The sequence below is a fragment of the Metopolophium dirhodum genome, chromosome 5 (genome assembly GCF_019925205.1).
Source record: "Metopolophium dirhodum isolate CAU chromosome 5, ASM1992520v1, whole genome shotgun sequence".
In the NCBI taxonomy this organism is placed as follows: domain Eukaryota; kingdom Metazoa; phylum Arthropoda; class Insecta; order Hemiptera; family Aphididae; genus Metopolophium; species Metopolophium dirhodum.
This window is the reverse complement of record NC_083564.1, coordinates 36,580,361-36,597,563: the sequence shown is the minus strand read 5'-3', so window position 1 is coordinate 36,597,563 and position 17,203 is coordinate 36,580,361. Positions and strand designations below refer to the sequence as shown.

The 17,203-nt window shown below is 38.8% G+C and overlaps 1 protein-coding gene across 1 annotated transcript in view; it reads left to right on the top strand.

Annotated features, from left to right (window-relative positions):
* The first annotated feature begins 1,942 nt into the window (after nt 1-1,942).
* LOC132944211 (uncharacterized) overlaps nt 1,943-17,203 on the top strand; it is a 46,487-nt gene continuing 31,226 nt past the window's right edge. The window contains exon 1 of the mRNA XM_061013443.1: nt 1,943-4,701. Within this exon, the coding sequence (XP_060869426.1) occupies nt 2,445-4,646 (2,202 nt within the window). The 5' untranslated portion in view covers nt 1,943-2,444 and the 3' untranslated portion in view covers nt 4,647-4,701. The remainder of the gene's footprint in view (nt 4,702-17,203) is intronic.

The following is a 17,203-nucleotide window of genomic DNA, read 5'->3' as shown; positions in this document are numbered from 1 at the left end:
GACAAATCAATGCAATAAGAGTAATAGAGTTAATAGTATTTATACAATCAATAGTTGAATATTGTTATTATAGTTGGCACAGATAGATTTGATAGAAATACTTCACTGGATGATGATGAATAGTTATGAATAATAATGTATTACGTTCTACGGTAATCATGCGACCGGCGTATTAAGCGTTAATAAAATTACCAAAATTAATGAAACAAAAATCAAAATAGATGTTTAAAAAGTACCTATAATTTTTGTCTTCAATAGTAAATAAGTGGTTTTGAAAAGAAAATTACACAGTTGACGGACAAGATTACCAATTTAGGAATGTGATCAAGACGAATTTCTAATACTCTTATAGTCGTATAAGTAAGTTATAATATAATATAGAATATAAACTTATACAAAGCCTTTTTCATTTATTTGACCTTCATTCGCGAATGATACATTTTCTCCTTTTAGAAAACAAAAACAATTTAGGTAGGTACCTACTAACATTTTAAATACTATACAATTATAAAAAGAAAAAAAAAACAATTTCACCTTCCACCTCAAAATTAAAAATAAGGTAAAATATGTATGGAAATGCTAGGTATCGGCAGCATACAAATACGAGAACAAATTTACATTTTCGAATTCTTTTTATGTAAAAACGTCTCGGCTTTAAAGTTTGCAGCATCGATATTATTTTATAATTTTTGTAACAATTTCAACAGTTTATCTAGTAAATTATGTTTAAATTCAAAGTTACCAGATTGTTTTTATTTTCGGAGATTTTTATTGTTCGCCAATTAATTTTTTTAATTTTTTTTTTTATGGATTCTATTACTGTTCTTTTAGATTTTTTAATTTATAAAATGTGTATTATAATCTAATAGACTGTTAGTACTATACACTAATATTACTATAAATATTATAATATAAAGTAATATACAGTTTAGATAAATTGTATTGCCCAAGGGACACATATTTATTTACTGCCCTCGTATAGCTATATATAGATGTTAAATTGTTATTATTATACAGCATCACGCCATCACTGACCTCTGCTACCTCTTGATTTAAATGTTAAAAATTAAAAACATATCTGCAGCATTATAAAATAATAATGTATAATTTGTTATTTAATAATTAAGTATTACAATTTGCTGCTTCCAAAATGTGATGCTCGAGGCTATTGCACCTTCTACTACATAAACGCTCCACCAATAATACCTATATAAGTAATCCAACCACTTAAATTTGCAGTGTCGTGTAACTATCATAATATTATAAGCACACATTCTTTACTTTATAGCAACGGAAATAAAACATAAAAGTCCATAACTTAGTACGTATTATTATACTGTACATTTATACTTATTTCTCAAGACAAACCGTGCGGCGGCGCAGTTCGCCCTCTTGGCCCCTCGACCAATGAATTTATCTTTTAAGATACAGACGATATAATAACAACATTAAATAATGTATTCATAATACTGTATCGCTTGGGAGAAAAAAAAACAAACGAACGATTTCGTAGGTCATAATCGAAAAAAGAAAACATGGTCAGATCATCGTCGTCGTCGTCGTCTGCGCGCATGTCGTTTTTTCCGGACGAACCGCGGTCGGCGGGTAAAAAACCGCGCACAGATGCCGACGATGGACGTCGGGGGGACATAGGTACATACCACACACAACCTGTACACACACAAACAAACTTATAATATATTATTATTATTATTATTATTACCGTCGGCGCAGGCGAACCGGTACCTCTGGTATACGCCTGCCGCCGCCGCCAGAGTTGGGTAGGTACAGAACGCGACTCGTTCGGTCTTCCCGGTCGAATAACATAATATACCTGTCTCCCTCTCTCTCTCTCTATATATAAACGGAGACCAGGTACAACGCGGTATATTATTAATATTACCTGCAGCACTACCTGTGAAACGGTACGAGCGGTGCGGCGGAGACGACGTCGGTGGGGGACCGCCGCCCGGTAAACTCGCACGACAGGTCGCCGGCGACCGACGACTACCGCTCCGCCATCAGTCTACGGGGCACACCGTTCGCAATCGCGTCTCGTCCTGCGCAGTTCGTTTTCTGTTGTTTTGTAGTTTCGTCGCGTTTTTGTGTCGCGTTTCACGTGTGCCGAACACACCGCCGCCGGGTCGCATACCCATATTATCGCAGTCACGAACCCCATATCGTCCGTCCCACACCGGCCGCGTTTCGAATTTTGGTATACACGGGATTTCTCTGTGCGCGTGCGACCCGTGATGTAAGAGACGGTCACCGACAAACGTCGTCTAAACGCGTTACAGGGCAAATGTGAAATATTTACCGGCGGGAGCACACGCAAATATATATAAACGAAGCAGTGGACACGACGCATAGTACCACCGGTCTCGCAAAGAGTATTAGGTAGCCGATCGTCGAACGGTAGTGGGCGAGGTCCGTCGGCCGCCGCCATGAGCATGATGATGATGATGAGACCGTCCGACTCAACGCCCATCTGTCGGTGCCGGGTCTTGTACCTGGGATCGGCTGTGCCACACATCACCAAGGACGGGCTTCAGGGCATACAGGAGCCGCTCAAAGAGCTGTACCCGGAACAGGGGGCCCTGGGGGCCCGCGGCATCGACTCTTGGCTGAGCGTTTGGAGCAACGGCCTGTTGTTGGAGAATGTGGATGAGAACCACAAAAAGATCACTCGGTTCTTCCCGATCGAGTCACTGCACTACTGCGCAGCGGTCCGGTTCGTCCTGGTGCCCGAGAAGTCTAACGGGTCGTCGCAGCCACGATTCTTACCGCTGGACTCACCGTTTGCCCGGTCCCCGAACCCCAACCACCCGCCACTGTTCGCAGCCATACTGCGCCGGACTTCCGGCATCAAGGTACTCGAGTGCCACACATTCATATGCAAGCGCGAGATGGCCGCTAACGCGCTGGTCCGGTGCTGTTTCCACGCTTACGCTGACTCGTCGTACGCCAAACAATCGGACGGCGGCGGCACGAACGGTACTGCCAACGGTGCCGGTGGCCACAGCATATACGGCACGGTGAGGACCAACAGGTCGGTGGGCAACAATACAATCGAGAAGGTGGAGGGCTGGCGGCGCATGACCAACGGCGGCGGGACGGCCGGCAGCACGCTGACACTCAACAGCGCCCACTCCAACGGTATCACCATGCTGGAGGCATCCACGAATTCCATCGACGACTTGTCTGAGTGTAACGGTGACGAGAATCACAAAGTGTGGGTGGGTAGCACCAAAGACATATCGGAAAAAGAAGACCTGTACGGTGCCGGAAACACGATGCGCAGCTCGCGATCCACCAGACCCAGGCAACTGGTTGGGGGCGCGCCACCACCACCGCCGCCTCCGCCTCCGATCAGGGATGACAGTAATAAGTCAGCGACAAAGAAAGCAAAGGAGAGGCCGCGTCGCAAGAGAACGCCGACTGGTGGAAGTCGCGAAGACCTGTACGCGCCATCAATGAACGGTTCGCTCATGAGATCTGTGCACGGCGGCCGGAGTTCGGTATCGCTCAACGGCACCATGGCGAGCCGGGGACCGCCTAGAGGGTTCATGCAGTATCAGCAGCCTCCGCCGCCGCCACCGCCGCCCAACCACATATACTCCAACGGAGGGGGTGGCACCATGCTCAGACCCGTCAACGGCTATCACCCACATCCGCCACATCACCCACATCACCACCATCCAGGAATGATGCAGCCGCCACCTCCGCCGCCCATTATGATGGTGCCCACCACACTGCCGCACCCCAAGAAGATGCACAAGATGAAGCCAGGCATGATGCCAGTACCCAGACCTGGCATGATCCCAGCAAACTACATGCCGGTGCCCATGTACATGCACACCGGTAAAAAGCCCAAGAATGGGGTGCCCGTGCCAGTACCAATGGCCATGGAAGAACCGATATACATGCCTTCCGCCCGGCCGTTGAGTCCAGTCGCGTCCTATCAACCAGAGCACTTCCCGCACGAGGCGTACCTGATGCAGCAGTACGCCAACAGCGTCAATCACATGAACAACAACAACTTAAACAATAACGGGCCGGCACTCAAGACGAAGAAGGGAAAAAAGGACAAGAAATCCAAGGACTCGGTAAATGGGATGATGCCACCGCTGATGGTGCCGCAGTTGATGGTCAACGGCGGCGCTGGTGGAGGCGGAATGATGATGATGCATCAGCAGCAACAGCTGCAGCATCAACCGCCACCACCGCCCGCTGGACCGCCACAGTTGGCCGTCAACGGGCACAGGGTCAACGGCAACGGTATGATGTCGGCGGGACACGACGAAATGACTGACGACACGGAGGACTCGGTGTACAGCACCGGAATATACCGGCGGAAGGGACACCTCAACGAGCGAGCGTTCTCGTACTCGATCCGGCAGGAGCACCGGTCCCGGTCGTACGGGTCGCTGGCCAACCTAAAGTTCGCCGCGCCGCCAATCGTGCCGAACGGCGTGGACGGGGTACCGAACAAGGTGGACATCAAGAAGGAACGGGAGATCATGCAGATGATGCAGGACCTGGAGCTGTCGGGCGACGAGCTGGACCGCGCCGACCAGGTGGTGCACCACCAGAAGCAGAGCAACAACGTGGCGCACCATCAGAGGCCCGTCAAGACGAAGCGATAACGACCACAACGATATTATTGACGTCACAGCGGACCGGCACTACGACCGCCTGCAGGTAAACAACGATTCACAGTTATATTGCACGTAATTTTAAATATTATTTTATTTTATAATTTATCGATTTACGGTGCACTTTGTCGTCGATAGATCATAAGATCCGTGATCCGTCTACGTACATTATTATTATTATTAATTATAACCGTCTCAGCCGTCGCCGCCGCCGACGAGAATATTCGATGGGTAATATAATATATATTATTATTGTGTACCGTCCCGCGTTGTACCGCTCGCCATGATAATACATAGTGTTAACGATCGCGTATTGTCCTTTTCCGATCTTTCACGTCTATTTTTCCTCCGGAGCGAAAACCCGACTCTATGAGGCTTTATATGCACGCGCGTGTGTCGATATAATATCATAATCATATTATTATTATAATATTATATTGTTGTTCCCAAATGTATATCATGTAGCCCCGAGTCACGACACTATGTCGTTTCGGTAATAATAATAATAATTAATGTTGATTTCGAAATGCGAATATTCGACGGAATTATAACAAACGCGCACATCATGCGAGCAAAATATAATATTAGCCATTAGGTGCGCGTCGTATAAGGAAATCGCTAGTTATTAGGTCGACATTGCAGAAACACGTGTAATAATCGTTTAACTCTGAAACACAATAACAAACCTTAATTACTATACGTGTCAATAATAATATGTCATATTGTTATGTGTGTATTATAATAGTACATACAACTACACAGTGACTACTTTTTACATCATTCATTGATAATAATAATAATAATATTGAACTCTGAATTAAACGGCAGTTTGGACGATTTAGTAATATTTTGTTTCACGGATCAGGTTGACAATATTAATTATCATTCAGTATCAAATCTTCAAATATATTTATTCTTTAACACACCCGACCTCAAATACAACCACTCATTTACCACTATTTAAGGTGCTTCGAATATAGTATTTTCTACCGCGATAGTTTTATTTAACAAAAATGTTATGTATAATGTAAGCAGCACACATTTTAAGTGAAATAAAATCTCTACAAGTATGTTAAGGGTAATCAAATGTTATTAATAAGAATCGTTATATTTGGTAGGCAGTTAATATTCATTAGTTTTTCAACTAATGAATATTAAATACTATAAATAATAATAAATAGTCTTCTGTACAGTAAATCGTTGATATTTAAATATACTTACCTATTTAAAACAAAATATTCGAAATAAAACATAATATTATGTAAATAATAATACAGGTATTTGTGAAATTAAAGTAATATATTCGAAAAGCCTATAGAGAACGTGCTTACATAATAATACATATTTTATGTAACTCGTTCATAAGATAAACATAAACGAAAATGCACTTACAATAATCTTGGTAATTAGCTAATTAGCTTAGGAAACTGTACACAGATGAATTATTTTATGTCTGCGTGACTGTATGATATGGCATAAGTAAATTAAACATAAATAACGTTTGAGCGCTCTACTAAAAAGTAAAAACGAAATAATTACAACCATTTAGATTTTATTTATACATTTTGCGTACAATATTGTGTTCAGTTTATTACATCTAGTCAAATGGCCAATTACTTATACTTAATATCAGTTATTACGGTTACTGCCTTACTGGTTATGTTATGTAAGTGTATAATGTGTAATGTGTTACCCTACATTCATACGGACGAAAACGACAAGTTATAAGTTATGAAGGGTTATCGTCAATATCGACCGCAACTACAGTGGGTCAACAAAATAAATGTCGTTTATAAATGGTTCACGGTTTTGCAACTATATTATGAATGAGAACCCTATTACGTCGGTACTATTATATTGTGAATCAATTTATCGCAATTTCGCCGACTGTGGACACTGTGCAGTCTATATATTTATCATATTATTGTGCGCTAAATAGGCTCGTTCGTATCACAATAAATTCGCAATTATCATAATATTTATATTCACCGTGCCCGTTCCGTGTGAAAAAAATAAAATAAAAAATACAAATAATTAAAAAAAAGAAGGTAAACAAATAATTGTCGAGCCTTCGCAACGACAATAATAATACGACGGTCGTCGAACACCTCTGTTACCGGTGCGGTGGGGTTACTGCGTAGGTATATACAATATAATGTTCTACTGTAAGTGGCGCGTTTTGAAAGTGCGCGGCTGCAGAATAGCATATCGCGCGTTCGAATAATTTTATACATTAGGCGTTAAGGTATATTATATTATTATGTATAGACAGTTATGTAACATTCGGTAGTTAAAGTCTCCCACCGTCGCGTTAAATAATAGTGTTTATAATATGACGGCCGGCAACGTATGGGTTGGCCTTACGATGTATACAATTTTAAAATTTTGTACCTGTTGTTACGTGTATGTCGCGCGGTGGGGGCGTAAACGCGTAATTCCGTGCCCACGACAGACGCGGACGGTGGTCATCGTCATCTATATCATATTATTGTTGTTGTGTAGGTACAGTTCAGTAGTAAGTGTATAATACGCAATGAGGTGGATATCGTGGGCATACCCACCCAGGGTAATACCTGCCCACGCGTGTACATAGCTGCGTATATACATAGGTGTAGGTATTATAATATCGTTTTGCGGTTTTCATAATATATTATCATATACCATTCGTTTGGTTTTGAAAGGCTGCCGCGTGTGAACCGTCCAGAGCATACCGTAAAACCACAAACCGTTCGTACCTGTAATAACACAACGGACACTATTAGATACTCGACGGGTCTCCGTTGTGCAGGCACAATATACGTATATTATAATATACGCGTACGATAAATAAATAAATAAACATTTTATAAACGAGTGGAATCTTTTCGACTGTTTTTCCTATATTATGTACAACTGGTACAAGCGATATTATTTAGAAGCCTGCTCTTAAAATATATTATACAGAGAGCGTCGCTCGTGTGTCTATGTATTTATACACCTATATATATTAATAAATTCGACGGTGTCATGGGTTCTAAAGCGGTCGCTCCGGAATGCGCGCCAGCATTCCTACAGCAGACTGCGGCCGTAGAGGCGTGGCAGTCGGATAGGCGGATCTGGTGGGATACCTACACAATATAATATAATAACACGACGACGACGGCGGCGTAAGGTAATGAGATAGGTCTTGGTACAAATCCAATATTTTTCCTACGGTCGACCGTCCTGCAGAACCGTTTATTCTCCGAAACGATTCCTGCGCAGGTCAAACCTTGGCCAGATGTGTGTTTGTGCTGCAGTTATATTATTATCCCCTCGGATCTTAACCACGTCGTTCACGCGCATACACTGATTTGTTTACCCAAATATCATATTAAATGTATAATTGTTTAGATATGTACATCCGATCCATCGAAGAAAGTATCGGCGAGTATAGGCTATATTGCACGCTGCTGCAGTGACACTGATTCCACGGACAGGTTTTATACCTCGGTATATGTATTTCGCATGTATAGAAATGTTTAGAGAATTTAATATATTAAATCGTGTATACGTTATAATACACAGATCCACTAGGATTTCTAAACAGTTATTAAAATTCCATTATCAAATGAAAGTATTGCAATCACCATGCGCTGTATAAGGCACGCGAGTTCATTTTCATATCGACGGTATTACCGCTCGTCGGCTTTGTTATTATCCGGAAGACGTATGCGAAAATGTTACTATCTGCTCGAACTGCAGTCGAATGGTGGGGCATTGTGTAGTAAAATTTAAATCACAATCAAACGGACCATTAAATAGTTTGACGTCCACCACTACGGTCGAATATAAAAGCGACGCCGTGGTATTGTCGGCTTGACAAAACGCATTATAATCGCCAGTGGAAACCGAACAATAATTATAAGACAAGACGATGAGTACTTACAATATGTGTGTATACAGAGAAATGTGTGTTACAGTAAAAATGATAATAATCGCGGCCGCTGTAGTCAAACGTGAATATTGATGACCGTCGAACGAGTAAAATATAAAACCACAGGTGACCCCAAAACCGGCAACCTGTCGAGTGTAGGAACCCCCGCGGGGGCTAAGTTCCGACTTTCCTCTGCAGTGCCCTCTTGTGCCACTTTCGTGGTATAGACGTCGCCCTTCCATTTCCTCGTCCGCAGTAAATTACATACACGCTCGATAGATAAATTAATATTCTAAACTCTTCACAACGAGTCTAATGCACGAATCGGCCGGAGTTAAGCATCCGCGTAAAATTAATCAATGACCGTTTATAACACGTTCACATCCGTTACAATTGTGTCAGTGGGCCTATTATTCGCCGGCGTACGATTTTCGGTCGCACTCGAACGATTTATCTGTCTAGTGCAGCACGCACTGCACACACGTCGCGCAATAGGGCAATTATTGGAATTCCTTCGGTTTTTTAGTGGTAGGGTGAGAGGATTTTAAATTATTACCGCTAAAACCAACGATATCGGATGCACCCCCCAACCGCTATTTACAGGACACCTCTAATAACGGTTTGACTATAAAGTCGAACTTGATAAACGTGTTATAATAACAAAATTGGCAATTGTTTAGTATAACAAGTCACAACTCACAGTTTTAAAAATATTCAAAATTGTGATAAATATATTATTTATATAACTGAGATAAAACATACCTATACATACTTTTTCACTTCTATTTTTCATCTGTGCGACTGTGCTGTATTATGCCATATGGTTATGGATAATAGTCGTGTACAATAGAACAATAAATGAAATATTCAGAGAACTCGAAAAAAAAAATGATTTATACGTCTTATTAAAAGATTTAGCCCCCTCCACACCCACACTGGCATGCGCCATAATTATACAGGACATTTACGTCACGCGTATATATATACGATCTACAGATTAAATAGTAAACACCATATTTTGTGTGAAAGTGCATAGACATTTTGCCACGGTTTTTTTCCCACTACATCTTGAAATGGGTCGTGTTCGTCGACTATACAGTAAATTATACAATTATATATATATATATTTATTTTATTGGCATACATATTATACCTACACACCATTATACCAATAGTTCGTAGTCAAACAGCCATAACGACAATTCGTTACGAAACACGACGAATTCGTTTTCTTTTAAGTCCTATAGGCGATTTTCGTGATGAAAACAATTTTCTGTCGACGGCAGTCTGCAGTGGATATTATTATTGTTCTATTGAAGAAAAATTTCGCAATAAACGCGATCACGCATACATATACACATAACGCGGGGAAAAAAGATCGAGACGTTTAAACTTATTAAAATATACGCTCGATGTGTAATACTTGGATGGACTTAGTCAAAAACCAAACGATAGGTAAAATAATTTAAACTATGAATGAGGTATAATATACTACATAATAATATTATATTAAAACAGTAATATAATTTAATATCGAGTGGTGGTTTTATACCGTTATCAATTATTATAGTAGACGCACCGCCACGCTATGGAAAACGAGTTGGTTTGTCGACACTCGCGATATTCGAACGTGTCATTTATTTTTATGATCGGCTTTTGATTACAATGACGATTGACGACTTCTGACTGCCGGACGAATATAATGTAAATTATAATAATATATATTATATTATGTACTGCGTATGTATATTATAACCTCGGTAACGGTTTGTCATTACGTGCCCACTTCCCCGACAGTGATTTTCTATACACATAATAATATTATATTAATATAAAATATCGAATTGAGCTGCGTCATTCACGACCGCTTCCGCGGGACGTACAACTGTAATCAAGAATCGTTTATAATTTAAATGCGATTTTCCACAACAACAATAATATGCCCACCGCTGCATTAACGAACTGCAATCGAAATTCGCGATTCTCATCATGGGTACCGTGAACACGGACATCGCTGTATGTTTATTTATACACCCCACAGCGACTGGTCAATTAATATTTAACAGTAAACATTCATGCGTCGAAAAGAATTAATGTTTTTTTGAAATATATATTTTATATGCTTTGAAATAGTTACAACAAAAAAAAATTGGAAAAAAATATTAGTAGGTATCAACCATCTTGAATGACAGTACCTATAGGTATAATTTGAATTTCATATTCCTAAGCATAATATTTTTCTGAGAATTTGGAAACAATATAGTACATTTTTCAATTGTTAGAAGTTATAACCAAGTACTCTATTAGGGAATTCGTATTATATAATTCGTACTATAAGAAATCCGCGGTCTAATTACAACATACATTACATGCGTATAAGCTACCCGGCAACAGGTGGCGGTCGTTGTACAATATTATTGTATTATCCCCGCGACCCGGCCAATAGCCAGGAATTTACGCGAAAAAAATTATAACGTCGGCAAAAGAATCGCCGCCCTCGTTTCCGCAGCGTGTCGATTTTTTCACACGAACGTTTTTACGTTGCGTTTTAACGCGAAAACAATGTGATTCGCCGCGGTGAAAAGCGCCATCGACGAATCGTTCCGTGGCACTGGCGAGAATTCGACGATGTAATTATTACTTTAGGAATTTAAAAGGAATTAAAAATGTATATGTTATCATTAAAAACAAGTAAAAAATTATTGGCGATAGAAAGTGATAAGCTATATAGGGGCACAATGTGTATCATTTATATGTTATTTCTCCAGTGGCCCGTGACAGATCCACCCCCCCCCCCCCCGCTGGCCTAAAAATGTATAAGCTTTTTATCGCCAATAACAATGGTTATTCAAAAATGTTGTTTTGTAGCGACTTAAAATTGTTTTTTTTTAAAATACGAGCGTTATTCAATAAAAAAAAGTCACCCAGTATAAGTAGGTATATACGTCATCATTATAATATTATTATGTTTTTAAAGTCTCTCACCGCGACGGTATGCCCATATATCGAAAAATACGACCATATTTGCAGTGACTGCGACGAGAAAGAGTAAAATATACGTGGTGCATATAATATATATTTAATATTATCATATATTACAGGTAAATTAGGTATTCTTCTTCTGCCATAATCGTATACTATATGATATTGTTCGTCTAAGAGTCAGTGTACGCTGCAAAAATATGCGTTGAATTATACATATTATGATGTACGCGACGTACGTCGATAATAATAATAATATTATATACGCGGCAACTGCGTAATATAATCGATAATATTATGTATATACCTAGATAGGTGAACGTGTATTAAAATAATACAATACTGATTTGCTCCGTCTTATATATTTTTTTCGTGAGTTATTATTTCGGTTTTCTCCTTTTCTCCTATCTCTCTCTCTCTCTCTCTCTCACTCACTATCTTCACGAACGCACCACAGTCACGCCTGGCCGACACGAAGAAACGTATTATAGTATAATATAAGCCGTACACCTATATATATATTATATTATATACACAGGCCGCCGCCGCCGCCGCCCGGATGCGTCATCGTCGACGTCGTCGTCGTGTCGCTCTTGTCCCTCCCTTCAGAGCCCATCACAGCCACAGTCTCTTCCGGCCCTCGCCAATATACCGAATTTGCATATACTTAAATCGATGATGAGGTGAAGGAGGACGACCGTCTCATCTGCACATCAATATTCTCAGACACGAGTGCGGCGTGACGTACCCGAAGTCGTCGACGACGACGACTCTTGTACGGTGTGTCCCAAAAGTCCCGAATCGCCCTAATCATAATCTCCGCGGAAAATCAATATAATATGGAATGTTATATTATATAAATGCTGTAACCCGTGATAAATTTACGCCTTTAAATTGAAATTTTCCTATTTTATGTATAATATAGACGACTATAATATATATACTATAATATGGGGAAAAAAACACATTTAAATATTAGAGTAGAGTCTCACTTATCCGGTTATCGGACAATTTATATTTCGTACTATAGTACCTATGTATATACACATACACACAAATATTATATAAAAATGATTTATGTCAACGTCGATTTTAATGTACAATAAATCAATACATATTGAATTTTCATAAATAATGTGTATTAATAAGGTATATAATGTAATAATAAGGTGGAGAAAATGTCATTTTTTTAATCCGGATAGAGTCCTAGGGGTCTCTACTGAATACAGATTTGTGTCAGGCGTTCTCAGGGTGATAGGTACTTTCAGGACACACTGTATTTTATTATTATATGCATTTATACATCCGATAATAATATGTATGCGATCTGTGGTCGAATTGCTATAAGGCATTAAGGCCACGTCTGTAGCACTTTCGTCGGTCACGTAGACTTTACGTGCACCCGCCCGCCAACGTCGTCGAGTCACTGACAATCGTTTATATTATTTTATCGTCATCGTCGATGGACCAATAAAAGAAAAAAGAGACTAAACAACAATTTTACACTTTTACTACTTTCCAGGAGAGCAAAATCAACATTTTAATATCTTTTTAACTTTGGCGTTGGGGCTTTTTTTATATAAAAGTTTAATGGGAATGAGGTATTGTTATACCGTGTGATCCATGTAAAACGTAAAACACTCATTATTTCAAAAACGTTGGTATTTTTTGAAATATCTACCAGAGTGTCTTATTCTCTTGCATTAATTAGATCAGCCGTATATATTCCATATATTATTTCCTGAATGTATTCACGAGAACTTGAATACTTTTTATTCAAAAAACTGCGATTAATAATTTTAGCATTGTTCATAATATTAAAGTTTAAGAAATAAATCAAATAAAACACTTCTTTGAAAACAATATTTAAAATTAGAAATACCTAATAAATATTTTAAGCACATATGTGTAGGACAGAATGGTTAGATAATTTATTTAATATGCGCTCGTTAAATAGATATTTGAAATAAAAAAAACAGGAGCAAAAGGAATGAAATGTTTTTAGTTGTGTTATCTGTATCAAAATTGAAAAGAAATTGATGAACAAAACAATAGCTTTCACCGCAAGAGTCACTCGACCTTGGAAAAAAGACAAAACGAACACCTAATTTTTGGTATTACTGTTGATATATATATATATGCGTTATTGTTATAGTGTTGAAGAACAAAAATGAAATATGTATCCGATAATTAAAATAATATGGCCATAGTAATACCTCCACTGCTGTAGAACTTGTACGGTCGAAAGCATAAACTGTCGCGGTTATCTCGTAGCTGCTGCGTGTACACAACCATGTCGCTTAGCCCATTTTGCCTATTACCAGTCGAATTATTGCGAAAGGGACTGTAGTGGTATTGCGTCCGTCGTCATGGACCGATAACCCCGATGAGACCCGACCAAGTCGTCGCTGTGTAATAGTAGTTCGCGAGTACCTATAATTATAGTGGTGCAGTCGTGATAATATCATCTTCTCTGCCGTCGTCGCCGTCACATCGATACCCGTGGAACGAAAACGGGAAGGAAAAAAACCGTAATATTATATAGGAATGACGCGATGACCGTCTGAACTCTCGCGGGTTACGCCCGTCCGCAAACCGCAGTCGATTATTATTCGTAACTCGATCGATCGGGGCGGCGACCGTGTGCATAATATTATCGTTTCCCGAAAAATAAAAAACCGGTCGATGTTACATAATAAAACACAATGTACAAAATATGCTAAATTACGTCATGGTCAGCGCCACGTCGTTTCGCCCGATTCGACGACGACAACCAGTACGAAATAATGTCATCGTCCGCGTGCTACTTCCGGTTCTTTTGGTTGACTATATTATAGTATACTGCTTATTAGAATAGTTGTTATTAACAGCTACGTACGTTTCTAAAGCATCGTTTTCGGACGTATAAAACACGTTAACGAAACACTTAAAGTCATACGCTTTATTTACGTTTAATCCCCAGGTGGGGCCACGGAGACCTCAACGAGTGCTCACTGATGTTTTGTTGACACTTTTTTTTTGCATTTATTTAAACTACCGCACTTAAATACGTCATTATTATGTTCAACGACAATAGTTTTATACAAATATTCGACTTGGAACAAATTAAAATTCACTTAATAAAAACGACACAAGTAGCTGTTTATTTTTAACTTTTTTTATATATATAACTGTAATACTTTTACAATACCATGCTGCGACCATCATCTATGATGGTGTCGAGCGTTTTGTTTTAGACTATTAATAATACGCCTTGTTTTATATTGTCCCATGGCGTATTGATACCTACGTAGTACGTAGATTGGTTTCTGGAATAATGGTAAGGGACTATGGACCTATGGTATGGTATGAGGAACGTCGAATGACCCTTAATTTGTCTACATTAGAGTTTAATGTTAACTGCGCGATTCTCGCGCTGATTCGAATTCTTATTTCAGACCTGTGGGCGCGTATTCATGCAATCGTGAAGAATCGAACGCGCACGCGCGTATATAGGCATCGTAGCGAGGCAGCTGAAGACGGCCGAGTAATCTTAGAACCGTTGCGAATAGACACGAAATATATCATATAATAAAAATATATATAAAAGAATTTGTGTAGGTGCTCGACCCGTAATTTCGAACCGTAATAATTAATCGAAATGATTAATCAAATTAGTTGTTCGACGCAAATATAGTTAAAACCTTCTACAAACGCGTCTCCACTCCGACCTCCATAACCATCTGAACAATATCAACTCATCTTTGAACCATACTCTTTTTACCATTCCTATCCCGCGGAAGACGACTGAATCGGAAATGGTGCCGCTACCGCTTGCTTGAATAAATACATCAGCATACTGCTCAAAGTTCTATCAATGGATCATATATGTATTCTTCACGCTAGTCTAACATAATTACCTGTTCTGTATACACATCACTTTCGCTTATTGTGTATACAGTTTAACTTACAGATTGTGGAATATATTTATGATGAATAAAAAGTTGTTGTTAATCGAGTGCATATTATATATATATAACACGCGCGCTATTATAATGTACCAACGTGTTACGACTGTTACACTATTATATTATATTTACTGTGATGAGTGCAGAGACCTAATCAAACATTACTCTTGTGCGAGTGCATATAATAACGATATGCTGTTGTTGTTTGGACTTTTATACGCTACAGCGGGTAACATCATCCGTTACGAAACAAAAAAATCGTCTTGACCTTGACGGAGCGTCTATTGTTTCTTACGCTGAAGATGTGTGTAGGACGTAGGTACAATGTACATATTATTATATTATACTGCAGTACAAAAATAAAACCGAAGAAGAAATAGGTACGTGATGAATTTTTTTCCGAACGATGAATATTATAAAATATAAATTATTGTTTGTGTACATATACACGCGCAGATGGTATTCCATAACATCACCCATTAGTCATTATCTGGAATGCATACAAAATAACAAACAAATTTACCAATGCAAATATAATTGCACATTATACACCTACGCTGTGTTGGCAACAAAACCGCTGAGTATTTATAATATTTATATTTTAAAATTGATTTTAGAAACCTGCAGAGGGCTGCTGCAGACTTATAATAATATACCTTATTAGGTATCTTTGAAAATAAATCAGGATTTCACCGATCGGATTTGTTCAAAAAGTCGTCTCGGCAAAATAAAATTGCCATATTAATCTAACGGGATGTTTTTTTTTCTTCATTATTAATTATTAATAGTTCCGGCGATTGTGTGTTCGTACCTATGTATATAACATTAATACATTATATGCATAATATATATATATATATTTATATATCATATATACATCGTATATATATAATATAATATACTATCAACTCTTTTGTTTGTATACGTGTAACGAAAGACAATGTATAAAGCCAGTGCCTGTACGAGCACCGAGACGAAAATTATAAACATAAAAAATGAAATAAAATTGAAAAAAACTGAAGGACGAGACAACAACGAAGAAAATCGTTACGAATCGTTAGAATGGAGTGAAAATAATAATATCATGTTGGTCAAATTTCGGTCATTTACGATATTTTTATTGTGAACGGGTTATGCGCCCATGTAAAAATATATAATATTGTTACGAGTGCAGCGAATTAAAAAATCATTTTATGTATTTTTGGTCCATTGTTTTCGGTTTAAAATTTGACCACACGAATCGACAGTGCACTCGAGAATTACAAATTCCCGGAAACCTCTCTACCCATGTTTACCGCGAAATATCATAGTTTTGACGTTTTATGTGGAAGTTGGTTCCCACATTACTGAATTGGTTCCCGGGTAGTATGCATAGGTATAGAATGCGAAGTAGTTTAGTTCTTATAAGAACTTTAATTTTAATAATATGAGTATGTTAAACTTAACTTTTTCGAATATAGTTGATAAATTGTTATAACCGACAACATATTTCTTCTCATTTTACACAGACTTATAAGAGTATCCAAAATACTTAGGTAGGTATAATATGATTAATACGTTTGTGTTAGTCAATCTATATAGTGATATACAGTTCTGAATATCAAGTCTCCCGGCAAGCGATTTTCAACAGCATGAAATTCTTTCTGATGTAATTGAAACTTCTACACACATTTTTGGTGGAAAATCACAGTAATAAAAATATTACCTATTTGTACGTATGGGAA